General features: G+C 44.1%; 1 protein-coding gene across 1 annotated transcript; it reads left to right on the top strand.

The window, feature by feature from the left end:
• The first annotated feature begins 416 nt into the window (after window positions 1-416).
• Window positions 417-11,480, top strand: LOC136570991 (protein EFR3 homolog B-like). Its single transcript, XM_066571408.1, has 3 exons — window positions 417-800; window positions 6,841-6,890; window positions 9,598-11,480. Exons 1-3 carry the CDS (start codon window positions 570-572, stop codon window positions 9,755-9,757), a joined length of 441 nt encoding a protein of 146 aa, XP_066427505.1. The 5' UTR covers window positions 417-569; the 3' UTR covers window positions 9,758-11,480.
• The last annotated feature ends 9,598 nt before the right edge of the window (window positions 11,481-21,078 follow it).

Here is a 21,078-nt window from a genome sequence, read left to right as displayed (position 1 = left end):
TTTTTAAAGGATTTTGAGGGAGATTTTTGGGACTTTTTTGGACAACTCTTTGGGATTTTATGTTTATTGGGTTTTTGGGGGGGATTTCTTTGTGTTTTTTAAGGATTTTTGGGAATTTCGGGGGGGGGATTTTTTTGATTTTATGGAGCTGTATTTTGTGGAATTATTTGGGGTTTTTTAAAAGATTTTTTGGAATTCTTTGGGGTTTTTGGGGGAATTTTGTGGGGTTTTTTGCATGTTTTTTGGGTTTTTTGTAAGGATTTTTGGGAATTCTTTGGGATTTTTGGGGAGATTTTTGGGACTTTTTTGGACAATTCTGTGGGATTTTTATGGGGTTGGGGGGATTTTTGGGAATTTTTTTGGAGAATTTTTATTTTATTTTTATAGAGTTTGGGGGGGATTTTTGGGGGTTTTTTTGATGATTTTGGGGAATTCTTTGGGAATTTTGGGTGGATTTTTTTTTTATTTTGTGGGGGTTTTTTGGGAATTCTTTGGAGTTTTTTCAAGGATTTTTTGGGCATTCTTTAGGATTTTTAGGAGTTTTTTTGCAGGGGATTTTTGGGAATGGAATGGGAATTTTTGTTGCTTTTTTTTGCCCGTTTTTTGTCCGTTTTTTGTCCATTTTTCCCCATTTTTTCCCCATTTTTTCCCCGTTTTTTCCCCGTTTTTTGGCCCGTTCCCGTCGTGCCCCAGCCGACAGCGTGGCCGCGGAGGAGCAGGAGCGGGAGCGGCGGCGGCTGCTGGTGCAGAGGTTCCAGAAGGCTCCGTTCGAGGAGATCGCGGCGCACTGCGGGGCCAGGGTCAGCGCCCGGGGAGAAATCCGGGATTAAATCCGGGATTAAATCCGGGATTAAGGCTGGGATTAAGGATGGGATTGTCCCAGGAATGAGCCCAGGAATTGTTACGGGAATGAACGATCCCAGGATTAAAGATGGGATTGTCCCAGGAATGAAGCCAGGAATTGTTACGGGAATGAACGATCCCGGAATGAATCTGGGAATAAATCTGGGAATTATCCCAGGAATGAATCCGGGATTAAGGATGGGATTAAGGATGGGATTAAGGCTGGGATTATCCCAGGAATGAAGCCAGGAATTGTTACGGGAATAAATGAGCTGGGAATAAATCTGGGAATGAATCCTGGAATTATCCCAGGAATGAATCTGGGATTAAAGATGGGATTAAAGATGGGATTAAAGATGGGATTATCCCGGGAATGAAGCCAGGAATTGTTACGGGAATAAACGATCCCGGAATAAAGCTGGGAATGAATCCTGGGATTAAAGCTGGGAATAAATCTGGGATTAAGGATGGGATTGTCCCAGGAATGAGCCCAGGAATTGTTACGGGAATGAACGATCCCAGGATTAAAGATGGGATTGTCCCAGGAATGAAGCCAGGAATTGTTACGGGAATGAACGATCCCGGAATGAATCTGGGAATAAATCTGGGAATTATCCCAGGAATGAATCCGGGATTAAGGATGGGATTATCCCAGGAATGAAGCCAGGAATTGTTACGGGAATAAATGAGCTGGGAATAAATCTGGGAATGAATCCTGGAATTATCCCAGGAATGAATCTGGGATTAAAGATGGGATTAAAGATGGGATTAAAGATGGGATTATCCCGGGAATGAAGCCAGGAATTGTTACGGGAATAAACGATCCCGGAATAAAGCTGGGAATGAATCCTGGGATTAAAGCTGGGAATAAATCTGGGATTAAGGATGGGATTGTCCCAGGAATGAGCCCAGGAATTGTTACGGGAATGAACGATCCCAGGATTAAAACTGGGATTGTCCCAGGAATGAGCCCAGGAATTGTTACGGGAATAAATGAGCTGGGAATGAATCCTGGAATTATCCCAGGAATGAATCTGGGATTAAAGTTGGGATTAAGGCTGGGATTATCCCAGGAATGAAGCCAGGAATTGTTACGGGAATGAATGAGCCCGGAATAAATCTGGGAATAAATCTGGGATTAAAGTTGGGATTATCCCGGGAATGAAGCCAGGAATTGTTACGGGAATAAACGATCCCGGGAATAAATCTGGGAATGAATCCTGGGATTATCCCAGCAATAAATCTGGGATTAAAGTTGGGATTATCCCAGGAATGAAGTCAGGAATTATTATGGGAATAAATGATCCTGGGAATAAATCTGGGGATTTATCCAGGAATTATCCCAGGAATAAATCTGGGAATGAATCCTGGGATTAAAGCTGGGATTATCCCAGGAGTGAAGCCAGGAATTGTTACGGGAATGAACGATCCCGGGAATAAATCTGGGAATGAATCCGGGAATAATGCCAGGAATGAAGCTGGGATTAAAACTGGGATTATCCCAGGAATTAGGCCAGGAATTGTTATGGGAATAAACGATCCCTGGAATAAATCTGGGAATTGATCCGGGAATTATCCCAGGAATAGGAATAAATCTGGGATTGAAGCTGGGATTATCCCAGGAATGAACCAGGAATTGTTACGGGAATAAATGATCCCGGAATAAATCTGGGACTGAATCCTGGGATTATCCCAAGAATGAATCTGGGATTAAAGTTGGGATTTAAATTGGGATTATCCCAGGAATGAAGCCAGGAATTGTTATGGGAATAAACGATCCCAGGAATAAATCTGGGATTAAAACTGGGATTATCCCGGGAATAAATGATCCCAGGAATAAATCTGGGATTAAAGATGGGATTAAAGTTGGGATTATCCCAAGAATGAAGCCAGGAATTATTATGGGAATAAACGATCCTGGGAATAAATCTGGGAATGAATCCGGGAATTATCCCAAGAATGAACCCAGGAATTGTTATGGGAATAAATGATACCGGGAATGAATCTGGGATTAAAACTGGGAATTATCCCAGTAATGAAGCTGGGATTAAAGCTGGGATTATCCCAGGAATGAAGTCAGGAATTGTTATGGGAATAAACGATCCCGGGAATAAATCTGGGAATGAATCCGGGAATGAATCCCGGAATAAATCTGGGAATGAATCCTGGAATAAATCTGGGAATCAAGCCGGAAATAAATGAGCCTGGGAATAAATCTGGGAATAAATCCGAGAAAAAATTATCCCGGGAATGAATCTGAGAATAAATCCAGGAATTATGCCAGGAATAAATCTGGGAATCAAATCTGGGAACAAATACAGGAATTCCACAGGGAGTAAATCCAGGAATAAATCCAGGAATTGTCCCAGGGATTCCATTGGGAATAAACCTGGGAATTATCCCAGGAATAAATCTGGGAACCGATCTGGGCAAAAATCCGGGGAAAAATCTGGGAATAAATCTGGGAATAAATTGGGAATTCCACCGGGAATAAATCTGGGAGTTATCCCAGGAATAAATCTGGGAATTGATCTGGGCAAAAATCTGGGGAAGAATCTGGGAATAAATGTGGGGAAAAATCCAGGAATAAATCCAGGAATGAATCTGAGAATAAATCCAGGAATGAATCTGGGAATAAATCTGGGAATAAATCCCGGAATAAATCCGGGAATGAATCCAGGAATAAATCCAGGAATAAATCTGGGAATGAATCTGGGAATAAATGTGGGGAAAAATCCAGGAATAAATCCAGGAATGAATCTGAGAATAAATCCAGGAATGAATCTGGGAATAAATCTGGGAATAAATCCCGGAATAAATCCGGGAATGAATCCAGGAATAAATCCAGGAATAAATCTGGGAATGAATCTGGGAATAAATGTGGGGAAAAATCCAGGAATAAATCCAGGAATAAATCCAGGAATGAATCTGAGAATAAATCCGGGAATAAATCCGGGAATAAATCCGGGAATGAATCCAGGAATAAATCCGGGAAAAAATCCAGGAATAAGTTGGGAATTCCACCGGGAATAAATGTGGGAATTATCCCAGGAATAAATCTGGGAATCGATCTGGGCAAAAATCTGGGGAAGAATCTGGGAATAAATGTGGGGAAAAATCCAGGAATAAATCCAGGAATAAATCCCGGAATGAATCTGGGAATAAATCCAGGAATGAATCTGGGAATAAATCCGGGAATAAATCTGGGAATGAATCTGGGAATAAATCCAGGAATGAATCCAGGAATAAATCTGGGAATTCCACCGGGAATAAATCTGTTAATTAATTACTGTTCCTGTTCATTAATTCCCTCTGCTGGCTCTCCCTGGTCATTAATTACATTAGGTAGTCCAGTCAGTTCATAATTAATTAATTAATTATTTCTGTTACTTAAGTAATTAATGAAATAATTATCAATTCCCGTTTGTTAATTAATGATTCCCATTAATTAGCTAGCTAGGTAATCAATTAATGAATTAGTTGGGTGCTGGCGGTTGATGGATTCGCTGTTGCCGGTTTGCTAATTAACGATTCCCATTAGTTAGCTGGCTAATTAGTTAATTAACTAGTTAATTGAGTGCCAGCGGTTGATGGATTGGCTATTGCCTGTTTGCTAATTAGTAATTGCCATTAGTTAGCTAGCTAGCTAAGTAATGAATTAGGTAATTAATTAGTTAATTGAGTGCAGGTGGTTGATGGATTGGCTATTGCCTGTTTGTTAATTAGCGATTCCCATTAGTTAGCTAGCTAGATAATTAGTAATTAATTAGTTAATTGAGTGCCAGCGGTTGATGGATTGGCTGTTTCCCGTTAGTTAATTAAGGATTCCCATTAGTTAGTTAGCTAGCTAATTAATGAATTAGTTAATTAATTAGTTAATTGAGTGCTGGCAGTTGATGGATTCGCTGTTGCCTGTTTGTTAATTAATGATTCCCTTTAGTTAGCTAGCTAGATAATTAGTTAATTAATCAGTTAATTGTGTGGCCATTGATGGATTGGCAATTGCCCGTTAGGTAATTAATGATTCCCATTAGTTAGCTAGCTAATTAATTAATGAATTGGTTGAGTGCAGGCAATTGATGGATTCGCTATTGCCCATTCGTTAATTAATGATTCCCGTTAGTTAGCTAGCTAGATAATTAGTTAATTAATTAGTTAATTGGCTGGCGGTTGATGGATTCGCAGTTGCCTGTTTGTTAATTAATGATTCCTGTTAGCTAATTAATTAATGAATTATTTGAGTACCAGCAGTTGATGGATTGGCTAGTGCCCATTCGTTAATTAATGATTCCTGTTAGTTAGCTAGCTAATTAGTTAATTAATCAGTTAATTGAGTACCGGCAGTTGATGGATTGGCTAGTGCCTGTTTGTTAATTAATGATTCCCGTTAGTTAGCTAAGTAATTAATTAGTTAATTAGTTGAGTGCTGGCAGTTGATGGATTGGCTGTTGCCCATTTATTAAATAATGATTCCCGTTAGTTAGTTAGCTAATTAGTAATTAATTAATTTAGTGCCAGCGGTTGATGGATTCACTATTGCCGGTTTGTTAATTAACGATTCCTGTTAGCTAGCTAGCTAATTAATGAATTAGTTGATTAATTAGTTAATTGAGTGCTGGCAGTTGATGGATTGGCTGTTTCCTGTTAGTTAATTAGTGATTCCCATTAGTTAGCTAGCTAATTAATTAATGAATTGGTTGAGTGCTGGCAGTTGATGGATTGGCTGTTTCCTGTTAGTTAATTAGCTAATTAATTAATGAATTAGTTGATTGGCTGGCTGTTGATGGATTGGGTGTTTCTCGTTTGTTAATTAACGATTCCCGTTAGTTACCTAGATAGCTAATTAATGAATTAGTTAATTAAGCAGTTAATTGAGTGCTAGGCAGTTGATGGATTGGCTGTTGCCCGTTAGTTAATTAATGATTCCCGTTAGGTAGCTTGCTAGCTAATTAATGAATGAGTTGATTGGCCGGCAGGTGATGGATTGGCTGTTGCCCATTTGTTAATTAATGATTCCCGTTAGCTAGGTAATCAGTTAATTAATCAGTTAATTGTCCCCTGCTGGCTGTTGATGGATTGGGTGTTTCCCATCAGTCTGTTAATGATTCCCATTAGTTAGCACGGTAATCAGTTAATTAGTGAGTTAATTGGTGGGTTGGGTGTTTGCCGTGAGTCAATTAACGGTTCCCATTAACGAGGTAATTAGTTAATTAATGAGTTAATTGGTGGGCTGGGTGTTTCCCGTTAGTCAATTAAGGATTCCCATTAGTTAGCACGGTAATCAGTTAATTAGTGAGTTAATTGGTGGGTTGGGTGTTTGCTGTTAGTCACTTAACGGTTCCCATTAGTTAGCACGGTAATTAGTTAATTAATGAGTTAATTGGTGGCCTGGGTGTTTCCCATCAGTCAATTAACGGTTCCGTTAATGAGGTAATCAGTTAATAATGAATTAATTGGTGGGTTGGGTGTTTCCCGTCAGTCAATTAACGGTTCTGTTAACGAGGTGATCGGTTAATTAATGCGTTAATTGGGTGGGGTGTTCCCCTTCAGTCAATTAACGGTTCCGTTAACGAGGTAATCAGTTAATTAATGCGTTAATTGGTGGGCTGGGTGTTTCTCGTCAGTCAATTAACAGTTCCCGTTATTTAGCACGGTAATCAGTTAATTAATGAGTTAATTGGGTCGGGTGTTCCCCTTCAGTCAATTAACGGTTCTGTTAATGAGGTGATCGGTTAATTAATGCGTTAATTGGGTGGGGTGTTCCCCTTCAGTCAATTAACGGTTCCGTTAACGAGGTGATCGCTTAATTAATGCGTTAATTGGGTCGGGTGTTCGCCGTCAGTCAATTAAGGGTTCCCGTTAACGAGGTGATCGGTTAATTAATGCGTTAATTGGGTTCTGTTACCGAGGTGATCGGTTAATTAATGCGTTAATTGGGTTCTGTTACCGAGGTGATCGGTTAATTAATGCGTTAATTGGGCTGGGTGTGTCCCGCAGGCGTCGCTGCTGCAGAGCAAACTGAACCAGATCCTGCACATGAGCGTCCGGTGAGGGAACACGGGCGGGAGAAATCGGGAATACGAGGGGAAAATCGGGAATATGGGGAAATGGGGAAATTCGGGAATACGGGGGAAATTCGGGAATATGGGGGAAATTCGGGGAAATTTGGGAAATTCGGGAATATGGGGGAAATTCGGGGAAATTCGGGAATATGGGGGAAATCAGGAATGGGGGAATGGGAATGGGAAAGGGGGGAAATTCGGGAATGGGGGAAAATGGGGGAAGTTTGGGAAAATCGGGGATGGGGGAACTTCGGGAATGGGGGAAATTTGGGAATATGGGAATATGGGGAATGGGCGGAATTCGGAAATGGGGGAAATTCGGGAATGGGTGACCTTCGGGAATATGGGGGAAATTCGGGAATATGGGGGAATGGGAATGGGAAAGGGGGGAAATTCGGGAATGGGGGAATTTGGGGGAAATTGGGGAAACGGGGAAATTTGGGAATGGGGAAATGGGGGAAATTCGGGAATGGGGGAAATTGGGGAAATTTGGGAATGGGGGAAATTCGGGAATATGGGGAATATGGGGAATGGGCAGAATTCGGGAATGGGGGAAAATCAGGGAAATGAGGAAATTTGGGAATGGGGGAATGGGAATGGGAATGGGGAAATTCGGGAATGGGGGAAATTTGGGAAATTCGGGAATATGGGAAAGGGGGGAAATTCGGGAATGGGGGAAATTGGGGGAAATTCGGGAAAATTGGGGATGGGGGAATATGGGGGAAATTCGGGAATATGGGGAATGGGCGGAATTCAGGAATGGGGGAAATTCGGGGAAATGGGGGAAATTCGGAAATGGGGAAATTCGGGAATGGGAAAGGGGAAATTTGGGAATGGGGGAAATTGGGGGAAATTCGGGAAAATCAGGAATGGGGGAAATTCAGGAAAACGGGGAAATTCGGGAATGGGGGAATGGGGGAATGGGAAAGGGGGGAAATTGGGGAATGGGGGAATGGGAATGGGAAAGGGGGGAAATTCGGGAATGGGGGAAATTGGGGGAAATTCGGGAATGGGGAATATGGGATTGGGGAAATTGGGGATTGGGAATGGGGGAATGGGGAAATTCGGGAATATGGGAATATGGGGAATGGGCGGAATTCGGGAATGGGGGAAATTCGGGAAAATGGGGAAATTCGGGAATGGGGGAATGGGGAATATGGGAGAATGGGAATGGGGGAAATTCGGAAATGGGGGAAATTGGGGAATGGGAATGGGGGAAGGGGGAAATTTCGGAATGGGGGAAATTTGGGAATATGGGGAATGGGAATGGGGGAATATGGGGGAAATTCGGGAATATGGGAATATGGGGAATGGGCAGAATTTGGGAATGGGGGAAATGCGGGAAAATGGGGAAATTCAGGAATGGGGGAATGGGAATGGGAATGGGGGAAATTCGGGAATGGGGAAATTCGGGAATGCGGAAATGGGGAATATGGGATTGGGGAAATTGGGGAATGGGAATGGGGGAATGGGGAAATTCGGGAATATGGGGAATATGGGAATGGGGGAAATTCGGGAAAACGGGGAAATTCGTGAATGGGGGAATGGGGGAAATTCGGGAACGGGAATGGGGAAGGGGAATGGGAATGGGGGAAATGGGGAATGGGGAATATGGGGGATGGGAAATGGGGAATATGGGGAATGGGAATGGGGGATATGGGGAATGGGAATGGGGGAATGGGAATGTGGGAATGACAGGGTGAGGGATTGGGAATTGTTTGGGAGTTGTTTGGGAATGAGAGAAATTCGGGAAATTTGGGAATGTGGAAGCTGGGGGGGGGCATTGGGAATTTGGGAATGAGGGGGGAATTGGGGAATTTGGGATTGGGGATTTGGGAATGAGGGAATTTGGGAAGGAATTGGGGAATTCAGGGAAATGAGGGAATTTTGGGATCGGGAACTCAGGATTGGGAATTTGGGATTGGGAATTCAGGATCAGGAATTTGGATCAGAGTCGGGAATGTGGGATTGGGGACAGGAATTTGGGGTTGGGGACGGGATTTGGGAATGGGAACGGGACCTTGGGACTGGGAATTTGGGAATTTGGGATTGGGATTTCTTCGGGAATGGGAATTTAGGACTGGGAATGGGATTTTGGGATTGGGGCTGGGATTTTGGGACCAGTAACGGGGAATTTGGGAATTCCTGCAGTTCCTGCCTGAAACTTTCATTTCCTTCCCATTTTTCCATCCCCAAATCCCCTTTCCCCATTCCCATCCCACTTTTCCCATTCCCAAATCCCCTTTCCCCATCCCAAATCCCGTTCCCATCCCATTTTTCCCATTCCAAATCCCAATTCCCATCCCAAATTCCCTCTTTTCCCACTCCAAACCCCCTTTTCCTTCCTAATTTTCCACCCCAAAATCCCAATTCCCCACCCCAAATTCCCACTTTCCCCATTCCCAAATCCCATTCCCATCCCATTTTTCCCACCCCAAATCCCAATTCCCACCCCAAATCCCAATTCCCTCTTTTCCCACCCCAAACCCCATTTCCCACCCCAAACCCCATTTCCCACTCCAAACCCCCTTTTCCTTCCCAATTTTCCCATTCCCAAATCCCAATTCCCACCCCAAATTCCCTCTTTTCCCGCCCCAAATCCCCCCTTTTCCCACCCCAAATCCGCCATTCCCAATTCCCATTTTTCCCCATTCCCAAATTCCCTTTTCCCATTTTCCCGCCTTTCCCCCAGGCCTCCCCCGAGTCCCTCGGGCGCCGTCCCGGCCGTGCTGGGCCCGGCCCAATCCCAACAATCCCAACAATCCCAACAATCCCAACAATCCCAACAATCCCAACAATCCCACTCCATCCCGGTGTACGAGATGAAATTCCCGGATCTCTGCGTCTACTGAACCTTCCGGAGGCGCCGGAATTCCCAAAAATTCCCCAAGTTCCCCCAAATCCCTCGGCGGCACCGCTCGGGCTTTGGGGCCGCTCCCCCTTTTTCCTGGCATTTCCTGAGGGGTTTTTTGGGATCGTCCCAGGTTTTCCTGGGATTTCCTGAGGGGTTTTTTTGGGGACCGTCCCTGGGATATTCTGGAATATTCTGGGATATTTTGGGGGATTTCCCTGGGATTTCTTTGGGATCATCCCGAGTTTTGGGTGGGATTGCCTGAGGGGTTTTTTTGGGATTGTTCTGGGTTTTCCTGAGATTATCCAGAGTTTGGGGATTTTTTATGGGATCACCCCCGGTTTTTCTGGGATTTTGGGGGGTTTTTTTGGGATTTGTCCCCAGTTTCCTGGGATATTTTGGGATTTTTTGGGGTTTCCCTGGGATTTCTTTGGGATCGTCCCTGGTTTTGTGTGGGATTGCCTGAGGGGTTTTGGGGTTTGTTCCTGGGATTCTCTGGGGGTTTTTTTGGGATCATCCCAGGTTTTCTTGGGATTTCCTGAGGGGTTTTTGGGATTGTTCTGGGTTTTCCTGGGATTATCCAGGGTTTGCGGGGTTTTTTGGGATCACCCCCAGCTTTTCTGGGATTTTCGGGGGTTTTTTTTAGGGGATTTGTCCCCATTTCTTTGGGATTTCCTGAAGGGTTTTTGGGTTTGTTCCTGGAATTCTCCGGGGTTTTTCTGGGATCGTCCCTGGGATATTCTGGAATATTCTGGGATTTTTTGGGGGGTTTCCCTGGGATTTTTTCGGGATCATCCCGAGTTTTGGGTGGGATTTCCTGAGGGGTTTTTTTGGGATTGTTCTGGGTTTTCCTGGGATTCTCCAGGGTTTGGGGATTTTTTATGGGATCACCCCCGGTTTTTCTGGGATTTTCAGGGTTTTTTTCAGGGGATTTGTCCCCATTTTCCTGGGATTTCCTGAGGGGTTTTTTTTTGGAATTGTTTTGGGTTTTCCAGGCATTTCCTGAGGGTTTTTTTTGGGATCGTCCCTGGTTTTCCTGGGATATTCTGGGGATTTTTTGGGGTTTCCCTGGGATTTCTTTGGGATCGTCCCCGGTTTTGTGTGGGATTGCCTGAGGGGTTTTGGGGTTTGTTCCTGGGATTCTCCGGGGGTTTTTTTGGGATCATCCCACGTTTTCCTGGGATTTCCTGAGGGTTTTTTTGGGATTGTTCTGGGTTTTCCTGGGATTCTCCACGGTTTGCGGGGTTTTTTTGGGATCACCCCCAGCTTTTCTGGGATTTTGGGGGGGTTTTTTTAGGGGATTTGTCCCCATTTCTTTGGGATTTCCTGAAGGGTTTTTGGGTTTGTTCCTGGGATTTCCTGAGGGGTTTTTGGGATCGTCCCAGGTTTTCCAGGCATTTCCTGAGGGGTTTTTTTGGGGACCGTCCCTGGGATATTCTGGAATATTCTGGGGATTTTTTTTGGGATTTCCCTGGGATTTCTTTGGGATCGTCCCCGGTTTTGGGTGGGATTTCCTGAGGGGTTTTGGGGTTTGTTCCTGGGATTCTCCGGGGGTTTTTTTGGGATCATCCCACGTTTTCCTGGGATTTCCTGAGGGTTTTTTTGGGATTGTTCTGGGGTTTTCCTGGGATTCTCCAGGGTTTGGGGTTTTTTTGGGATCACTCCCGGTTTTTCTGGGATTTTCGGGGGTTTTTCCAGGGGATTTGTCCCCATTTCTTTGGGATTTCCTGAGGGGTTTTTGGGTTTTTCTTGGGATTTCCTGAGGGGTTTTTTTGGGGACCGTCCCTGGGATATTCTGGAATATTCTGGGATTTTTTGGGGGTTTCCCTGGGATTTCTTCGGGATCGTCCCTGGTTTTGGGTGGGATTGCCTGAGGGGTTTTGGGGTTTCCTGGGGTTTTCCTGGGATTCTCCAGGGTTTGGGGATTTTTTATGGGATCACCCCCAGTTTTTCTGGGATTTTGGGGGTTTTTTTTGGGATTGTTCTGGTGTTTTCCTGGGATTCTCCAGGGTTTGCGGGGTTTTTTTGGGATCACCCCCAGCTTTTCTGGGATTTTCGGGGGTTTTTCAGGGGATTTGTCCCCATTTCTTTGGGATTTCCTGAAGGGTTTTTGGGTTTTTCCTGGCATTTCCTGAGGGGTTTTTGGGATCGTCCCAGGTTTTCCAGGCATTTCCTGAGGGGTTTTTTTGGGGACCGTCCCTGGGATATTCTGGAACATTCTGGGATTTTTTGGGGCATTCCCTGGGATTTCTTTGGGATCGTCCCCGGTTTTGGGTGGGATTGCCTGAGGGGTTTTGGGGTTTCCTGGGGTTTTCCTGGGATTCTCCAGGGTTTGGGTATTTTTGGGATCACTCCCGGTTTTCCTGGGTTTTTGGGGGTTTTTCCAGGGGATTTGTCCCCATTTTCCTGGGATTTCCTGAGGGGGTTTTTTATTGGAATTGTTTTGGGTTTTCCTGGGATCCTCTGGGATTTCTTTGGGATCGTCCCTGGTTTTCCTGGGATATTCTGGGGATTTTTTGGGGTTTCCCTGGGATTTCTTTGGGATCGTCCCCGGTTTTGGGTGGGATTGCCTGAGGGGTTTTGGGGTTTGTTCCTGGGATTCTCCGGGGGTTTTTTTGGGATCATCCCACGTTTTCCTGGGATTTCCTGAGGGTTTTTTTGGGATTGTTCTGGGTTTTCCTGGGATTATCCAGGGTTTGGGGTTTTTTTTGGGATCACTCCCGGTTTTCCTGGGATTTTCAGGGGTTTTTCCAGGGGATTTGTCCCCATTTCTTTGGGATTTCCTGAAGGGTTTTTGGGTTTTTCTTGGGATTTCCTGAGGGGTTTTTTTGGGGACCGTCCATGGGATATTCTGGAATATTCTGGGATTTTTTGGGGGGTTTCCCTGGGATTTCTTTGGGATCATCCCGAGTTTTGGGTGGGATTGCCTGAGGGGTTTTTTTGGGATTGTTCTGGGTTTTCCTGAGATTATCCAGAGTTTGGGGATTTTTTATGGGATCACCCCCGGTTTTTCTGGGATTTTGGGGGTTTCTTTGGGGATTTGTCCCCAGTTTCCTGGGATTTTTTGGGGTTTCCCTGGGATTTCTTTGGGATCGTCCCTGGTTTTGGGTGGGATTGCCTGAGGGGTTTTGGGGTTTGTTCCTGGGATTCTCCGGGGGTTTTTTTGGGATCATCCCAGGTTTTCTTGGGATTTCCTGAGGGGTTTTTGGGATTGTTCTGGGTTTTCCTGGGATTCTCCACGGTTTGCGGGGTTTTTTTGGGATCACCCCCAGCTTTTCTGGGATTTTGGGGGGGTTTTTTTAGGGGATTTGTCCCCATTTCTTTGGGATTTCCTGAAGGGTTTTTGGGTTTGTTCCTGGGATTTCCTGAGGGGTTTTTGGGATCGTCCCAGATTTTCCAGGCATTTCCTGAGGGGTTTTTTTGGGGACTGTCCCTGGGATATTCTGGAATATTCTGGGATTTTTTGGGGGCTTTCCCTGGGATTTCTTTGGGATCGTCCCCGGTTTTGGGTGGGATTTCCTGAGGGGTTTTGGGGTTTGTTCCTGGGATTCTCCGGGGGTTTTTTTGGGATCATCCCACGTTTTCCTGGGATTTCCTGAGGGTTTTTTTGGGATTGTTCTGGGGTTTTCCTGGGATTCTCCAGGGTTTGGGGTTTTTTTTGGGATCACTCCCGGTTTTTCTGGGATTTTCAGGGGTTTTTCCAGGGGATTTGTCCCCATTTCTTTGGGATTTCCTGAAGGGTTTTTGGGTTTTTCTTGGGATTTCCTGAGGGGTTTTTTTGGGGACCGTCCCTGGGATATTCTGGAATATTCTGGGATTTTTTGGGGGTTTCCCTGGGGTTTTTTCGGGATCATCCCGAGTTTTGGGTGGGATTTCCTGAGGGTTTTTTGGGATTGTTCTGGGTTTTCCTGGGATTATCCAGGATTTGGGGTTTTTTGGGATCACCCCCAGTTTTTCTCTGATTTTTGGGATTTTTCAGGGGATTTGTCCCCATTTTCCTGGGATTTCCTGAGGGGTTTTTTGGGGGGGTTTTTTTGGAATTGTTTTGGGTTTTCCTGGGATTTTTTGGGATCGTCCCTGGTTTTCCTGGAATTTCTGGGGTTTCTTTTTTTTTTTGGAATCATCCCCAGTTTTCCTGGGATTTCCTGAGCGCTGTTTTTGGGTTTTCCTGGGATTTTCCAGGGTTTTTTTGGGGGGGGGGGTGATTGTCCCCGTTATTTTTGGGATTTTTCCAGGGATTTTCCGAGGGCGTATTTTTGGGATCATCCCCAGTTTTCCAGGGCTTTTCTGAGGGGTTTTTATGGGGATTTTCTGGGAATTTCTGAGGAAAACTTTTTTAGGGGTTTTTTGGAATTGTTCCAGGTTTTCCTGGGATTCTCCAGGGGTTTTTTGTGGGATTTTCCTGGGATTCTCTGCGGTTTTGGGGGGTTTTCCTGGGATTTCCTGAGGATTTTTTTTGGGATTGTTCTGGGTTTTCCTGGGATTTTCTGGGATTTTCCTGGGATTACCCAGGGTTTACCCAGGGTTTGGGGATTTTTTGGGATCATCCCTGGTTTTCCTGAGATTTTCTGGGATTTTTTGGGGGATGGTCCCACGTTTTTCCTGGGATTTTTCTGGATTTTTTTGGGATCATCCTGGGTTTTCCTGGCATTTCCTGGGTGTTTTTTTGGGGGGGAAGGAGCTGCAGGAATGGGGATTTTTCCTGGGATAACTGGAATTTCTTGGGAAAAAAAATTTGGGAATTGCAGCGTTGGGAAGGAGCTCAAAGAACTGAAGGGTGGGGCTGGGAAATCCCAAATGGGAAAATCCCAAAAGGGAAAATCCCAAAAGGGAAAATCCCAAAATGGAAAATCCCAAAATGGGAAATCCCAAATGGGAAATCCTGGAATTCTTGGATAAAAAATTCCAGATGGAAAATCCTGGATGGATTAAAAAAAAAATCCCAAATGGAAAATCCTGGATGGAAAATTCCAGATGAAACATTCCAGAAGGAAAATCCCAGATGGGAAATGGAAAATCCCAAATGCAGAATCCCAGATGCAAAATTCCAAATGGGAAAATCCCAAATGGGAAAATCCCAAATGGGAAAATCCCAGATGCAAAATCCCAAATGGGAAAATTCTGGATAGGAAATTCCGTAGGGAAAATCCCAAATGGAAAATCCCAAATGGAAAATCCCAAATGGAAAATCCTGGAATTCCTGGATGAGAAATTCTGGATGGAAAATTCCAGAGGGAAAATGGGAAATCCCAAATGGAAAATCCTGGAATTCCAAATGGAAAAATCCCAGATGGAAAGTCCGGGATGGAAAGTTCCAGATGGAAAATCCCAAACGGGAAATCGGAGATGGGAAATCCCAAAAGGAAAAATGAGGATGGAAAATCCCAAATGGAGAAATCCCAAAATGGAAAATCCCAATTGGAAAATCCTGGAGTTCCAAATGGAAAAATCCCAGATGGAAAATCGCAAATGGGAAATTCCAAAGGGAAAATCCCAGAGGGAAAATTTAGGATGGAAAATCCCACATGGACAATTCCGGAGGGAAAATCCCAAATGGGAAATTGTGGAATTCCCAGATGGAAAATTCTGGATTTAAAATTCCGGATGGGAAATACCAAACAGGAAAATTCCAGAGGGAAAATCCCAAAAGGAAAAATAAGGATGGAAAATCCCAAATGGAAAATCCCAGAAAAAAAAAATCCCAAATGGAAAATTTGGGATGGAAAAGCCCAAATGGAAAATTCCAGAGGGAAAATCCCATAAGGAAAGCCCCGGATGAAAAATCCCAGAAGGAAAATTCAGGATGGAAAATCCCAAATGGGAAATTATGGAAATCCCAGATGGAAAACTCCGGATGGAAAATTCCAGATGGAAAATGGAAAATCCCAAATGGAAAATTCCAGATGAAACATTTCGGATGGGAAAATCCCAAAGGGAAAGACCCGGATGGAAAATCCCAAAAGGAAAATCCTGGAATTCCTGGATGGAAAATCCCAAAATGGAAAATCCCAAATGGAAAACCCCAAAAGGAAAAATCCCAAAAGGAAAAATCCCAAAAGGAAAATTCCTGGAATTCCCAACTGGAAAATCCCAAAATGAAAAATCCCAAATGGAAAATTCCCGGAATTCCCAACTGGAAAACCCCAAAATGAAAAATCCCAAAAGGAAAATTCCTGGAATTCCCAACTGGAAAATCCCAAAATGAAAAATCCCAAATGGAAAATTCCCGGAATTCCCAACTGGAAAATCCCAACTGGAAAACCCCAAAATGAAAAATCCCAAATGGAAAATTCCCGGAATTCCCAACTGGAAAATCCGGGATGGAGAATTCCCGGCTCCCTTGGAATGGGATTTTTTTGGGAAAATCCCAAATTTTTTGGGAAAATTCCACCCTCAGGCTGCTCCAGATGGACCTGGAATGCCGGAATATCGGGAATTTTGGGATTTTCCCGTCGTTTTGGGATGAGTTCCTGCGGTTTTGGGTGTTCCTGCTTGGAAGAATTTTCTGGATTTTGGGGGAATTTTTTTTGGGAATCCCGAAGAATTCCCCAGGGAAAAAAATGGGAGAGGAGGAACTTGGGAGGAATTTTGGGATTTTCAGATTCCTGGGATCCAGCCGGGTTTGGGGCGGGGAAAATTTGGGAATTCCTGGTGGCAAATCCAGAACATTCCCGAAAAAACCCCGGGACCGGCAAAGGGAGGGGTGGGAAAAGGAAACTTTGGGAATTCTGGGATTGGCTCCCGAAAATTCACAGGAATTTGGGGATGGTTGGGATTTTTTTCCCCAAAATTCCGGCCTTTTTCCAAAATTCCAGATATTTCCCCAAAATTCCACGTTTTTTTTCCCAAAATTCCATGGTTTTTTTCCCCAAAATTCCAGATATTTTCCCAAAATTCCATGGTTTTTTTTCCCCCAAAATTCCGTCTGTTTTTCCCAAAATTCCATGGGTTTTTTTCCCAAAATTCCGTCTGTTTTTCCCAAAATTCCATGGGTTTTTTTTCCCATAATTCCGTCTGTTTTTCCCCAATAAACGCCAGCGTTGGAACCACGGCCTCAGGAGTGTCGGGAATTCTGTTGGGATCATCGGGAATGGGGTTGGGATCATCGGGAACGGGGTTGGGATCATCGGGAACGGGGTTGGGATCATTGGGAGTGGGGTTGGGATAGAGGGAATGGGGTTGGGATCATTGGGATAAACGGGAATGGGATTGGGATCATTGGGAATGGGGTTGGGATAATCGGGAATGGGATCATTGGGAGCCAGGACTGGGACTGGGATAATCGGGAATGGGGTTGGGAATTGGGAATGGGGTTGGGGTAATCGGGAACGGGATCGGGAACTGGGAATTGGCCCTGGGGAACTGGGAATGGGATGGGGATAATCAGGAATAGGGTTGGGAAAACTGGAATGGGGTTGGAAATTGGGAATAGGGTTGGGATAATTGGGAATGGGATCAGGAACTGGGAATGGGATAATCAGGAATGGGGTTGGGATCACTGGGAATGAGAACCAGGAATGGGATTGGGAACTGGGAATGGGATTGGGAGCCAGGACTGCGAGTGGGATAATCGGGAATGGGGTTGGGAATGGGGCTGGAAATTGGGAATGGGGCTGGGGTAATCGGGAATGGGGTTGGGAAAACTGGAATGGGGTTGGGATATCAGGAATGGCGTTGGGACAGTCGGGAATGGGATTGGGATAACTGGGAATGGGATCGGGAACTGGGAGATGAGATTGGGATGGGCTGGGAGGAGTTGTTGGGATATCGGGAATGGGGCCGGGATAATCAGGAATGGGAACCGGGAGTGGGGCTGGGATACTGGGAATGGGATCATTGGGAACTGGGAATGGGGCCGGGATAATGGGGAATGGGGTTGGGAACGGAGAATGGGATTGGGATCATTGGGAACTGGGGAATCGGGAATGGGAACTGGGAATGGGGCTGGGGATAATCAGGAATGGGATTGGAAGCAGGGAATGGGGCCGGGAATGGGAACTGGGAACCAGGAATGGGGTTGGGGTATCGGGAATGGGAACTGGGAACTGGGAATGGGATCTTTGGGAATGGGAACGGGGTTGGGATAATCGGGAATGGGGCTGGGAACGGGAATTGGGATTTCTTTGGCATTTCGGGATTTGTTTGGGGATTCTGGGATTGGTTTGGGATCCATTTGGGATTCTGGGATCCAGTTGGGATTGGTTTGGGGGATTCTGGGATCGATTCTGGGATTCCTTTGGGATTTCTGGGATTGGGTTGGGATTTCTTTGGGATTGGGTTGGGATTCTGGGATCCATTCTGGGAGTGGTTCTGGGATCTGTTCCGGGATTTCTTTGGGATTCTTTTGGGATTTCTTTGGGATTCTGGGATTGGTTCTGGGATTTCTTTGGGATTTATTCTGGGATTGGTTTTGGGATCTCCTTGGGATCTCCTTGGGATTCTTTGGGATTTCTTTGGGATTGGTTCAGGGGTTGATTTGGGATCCATTTGGGATTCTGGGATTGGTTTGGGATTGGTTTGGGATTTTTTGGGGGGTTCTGGGATCCATTCTGGGATTCCTTTGGGATTTGTTTGGAATTATTTTGGGACTCTGGGATGGATTCTGGGATCCATTCTGGGATTGGTTCTGGGATCTGTTCTGAGATTTCTTTGGGATTCGTTTGGGATTTCTTTGGGATTCTGGGATGATTCTGGGATTCCTTTGGGATTGATTCTGGGATTGGTTTTGGGATCTCTTTGGGATCTCCTTGGGATTCTTTGGGATCTCTTTGGGATCTCTTTGGGATCGGTTCAGGGGTTGGTTTGGGATCCATTTGGGATTCTGGGATTGGTTTGGGATTTCTGGATCCATTTGGGAACCATTTGGAATTTTGGGATCCATTCTGGGATTTCTTTGGGATTTCTTTTGGGATTCTGGGATTCCTTTTGGGATCGGTTCAGGATTCCTTTGGGATCGGTTCGGGATTCTGGGATGGATCCTGAGATTCCTCTGGGATTTAATCTGGGATTCCTTTGGGATTTTTCGGGGGGTTCTGGGATCCATTCCGGGATTCCTTTGGGATTTGTTTGGAATTATTTTGGGACTCTGGGATGGATTCTGGGATTCGTTCTGGGATCTGTTCTGAGATTTCTTTGGGATTTCTTTGGGATTTGTTTTGGGATTCTGGGATTGGTTCTGGGATCCAATTTGGGATTTCTTTGGGATTCTGGGATCCATTCTGGGATTGGTTCTGGGATCTGTTCCGGGATTTCTTTGGGATTTGTTTGGGATTTCTTTGGGATTCTGGGATTGGTTTTGGGATCTCCTTGGGATCTCCTTGGGATCTCTTTGGGATTCTTTGGGATCTCCTTGGGATCGGTTCAGGGGTTGGTTTGGGATCCATTTGGGATTCTGGGATTGGTTTGGGATTTCTGGATCCATTTGGGAACCATTTGGAATTTTGGGATCCGTTCATGGGATTTCTTTGGGATTTCTTTTGGGATTCTGGGATTCCTTTGGGATCGGTTTGGGATTCTGGGATGGATCCTGGGATTCCTTTGGGATCCAATCTGGGATTCCTTTGGGATTCCTTTGGGATTCCTTGGTTTGGGATTGGTTTGGGATTCTGGGATCCGTTCTGGGATTCCTTTGGGATTTGTTTGGAAATTTTTGGGGATTCATTTCCAGATTTTGGGATTTGTTCTGGGATCTGGGGACAGGGATGGGGACAGGGGCACCTGACAGGGACACCGGGAATTCTGGTGAGATTTTTTTGGGGTTTTTTGCTGAAATTTTTGGGGTTTTTCCTTTTTTTTTTTATGGGATTTTGGATTTCTTTGTAGGATATTTTGGGGTTTTTAGTAGAATTTTTGGGATTTTTTGTGCTATTGGGTTTTTCCCCTGGGATTTTGGGTTTTTTTGTGAGATTTTGGGGGTTTTTTTTGTGGGATTTTGGGGTTCTTTTTGTAGGATATTTTTGGGTCTTAAATAGAATTTTTTTGGTGGTATTTGGGTTTTTTTTTCCTGTGATTTTAGGCTTTTTTGTGAGATTTTGGGGTTTTTTTGTGGGATTTTGGGGTTCTTTATAGGATTTTCTGAGGTTTTTTATAGGATTTTTTTGTTTTGTTTTTTTGGGGTATTTGGGGCTTTTTTCGCTGCAATTTTGGCGATTTTGTGACATTTTGGGGTTATTTTTGGGGGGATTCTGGGGTTCTTTGTAGGATATTTTTGGGTCTTTAATAGAATTTTTGGGGGTTTTGTTGTTGTTGGGTTTTTTTGGGTTTTTTGTGGTATTTGGGGTTTTTCCCCTGGGATTTTGGGGTTTTTCGTGAGATTTTCGGGGTGTTTTGGTGGGATGTTGGGGTTCTGTATAGGATTTTTGGGGGTTTTTAATAGGATTTTTTGGTTTTTGGGGTTTTTTTGGTTTTTTTGTGGTATTTGGGGTTTTTTTCATGGGATTTGGGGGTTTTTTTGTGGGAGTTGGGGATTTTTTGAAAGATGTTTTTTTGGTATTTGGGTTTTTCCCCTGGGATTTTGGGCTTTTTAAGTTGGATTTTTGGGGTTTTTCTGGGATTTTAGGGGTTTTTGGGGTTTTTTTCTGGGATTTTTTTTTTGGTTTTTTATAGAATTTTTTTTTTGTTTTTTTTGGGGTATTTGGGGATTTTTTTCCTGATATTTGGGGTTTTTTTGTGGGATTTTGGGGTTCTTTCTAAGATGTTTTTGGGTTTTTAATAGGATTTTTTGGGTTTTTTTTTTTTTGTTTTTGTGTTTTTTTTTTTTTTTCCCCTGGGATTTTGGGGTTTTTTTGTGGGAGTTGGGGATTTTTTGAAGGATTTTTTTTGCTTTTTTGTGGTATTTGGGTATTTTCCCCTGGGATTTTGGGCTTCTTTAAGTTGGATTTTTGGAGTTTTTCTGGGATTTTGGGGGGTTTTTGTAGGATTTTTTTTTTTGTTTTTTATAGGGGGTTTTTTGGTTTTTTTGTGGTATTTGGGTTTTTTCCCTGGTATTTGGGGTTTTTTTGTGGGATTTTGGGGTTCCTTGTAGGATAGTTTTGGGTTTTTAATAGGATTTTTTGGGTTTTTTCCCTGGGATTTTGGTTTTTTGTGGGATTTTGTGGGGTTTTTAATAGGATTTTTTCGGTTTTTTAAGTTGGATTTTTTTTTTTGCTTTTTGTGGAATTTTGTTTTTTTTTCCTGGGATTTTCGGGTTTTTAGTGACATATAGGGGTTGTTTGTAGGATTTTGCGGGTTTTGGGGGGGATTTTGGGGTTCTTTGTAGAATTTTTGGGGATTTTTAATAGGATTTTTTTTTTTTTTTGGTTTTTGGTGTTATTTGGGTTTTTT

This window comes from Molothrus aeneus, unplaced genomic scaffold (assembly GCF_037042795.1).
Source record: "Molothrus aeneus isolate 106 unplaced genomic scaffold, BPBGC_Maene_1.0 scaffold_477, whole genome shotgun sequence".
In the NCBI taxonomy this organism is placed as follows: domain Eukaryota; kingdom Metazoa; phylum Chordata; class Aves; order Passeriformes; family Icteridae; genus Molothrus; species Molothrus aeneus.
This window is presented reverse-complemented; position numbering and strand designations above follow the sequence as displayed.

Coding starts and splice junctions, on each gene's coding strand:
- LOC136570991 (XM_066571408.1), top strand. CDS start 570: ATGGGAATTTTTGTTGCTTTTTTTTGCCCGTTTTTTGTCCGTTTTTTG. Junction 801..6,840: donor CGGCGCACTGCGGGGCCAGG/GTCAGCGCCCGG, acceptor TGTGTCCCGCAG/GCGTCGCTGCTGCAGAGCAA. Junction 6,891..9,597: donor ATCCTGCACATGAGCGTCCG/GTGAGGGAACAC, acceptor CCTTTCCCCCAG/GCCTCCCCCGAGTCCCTCGG.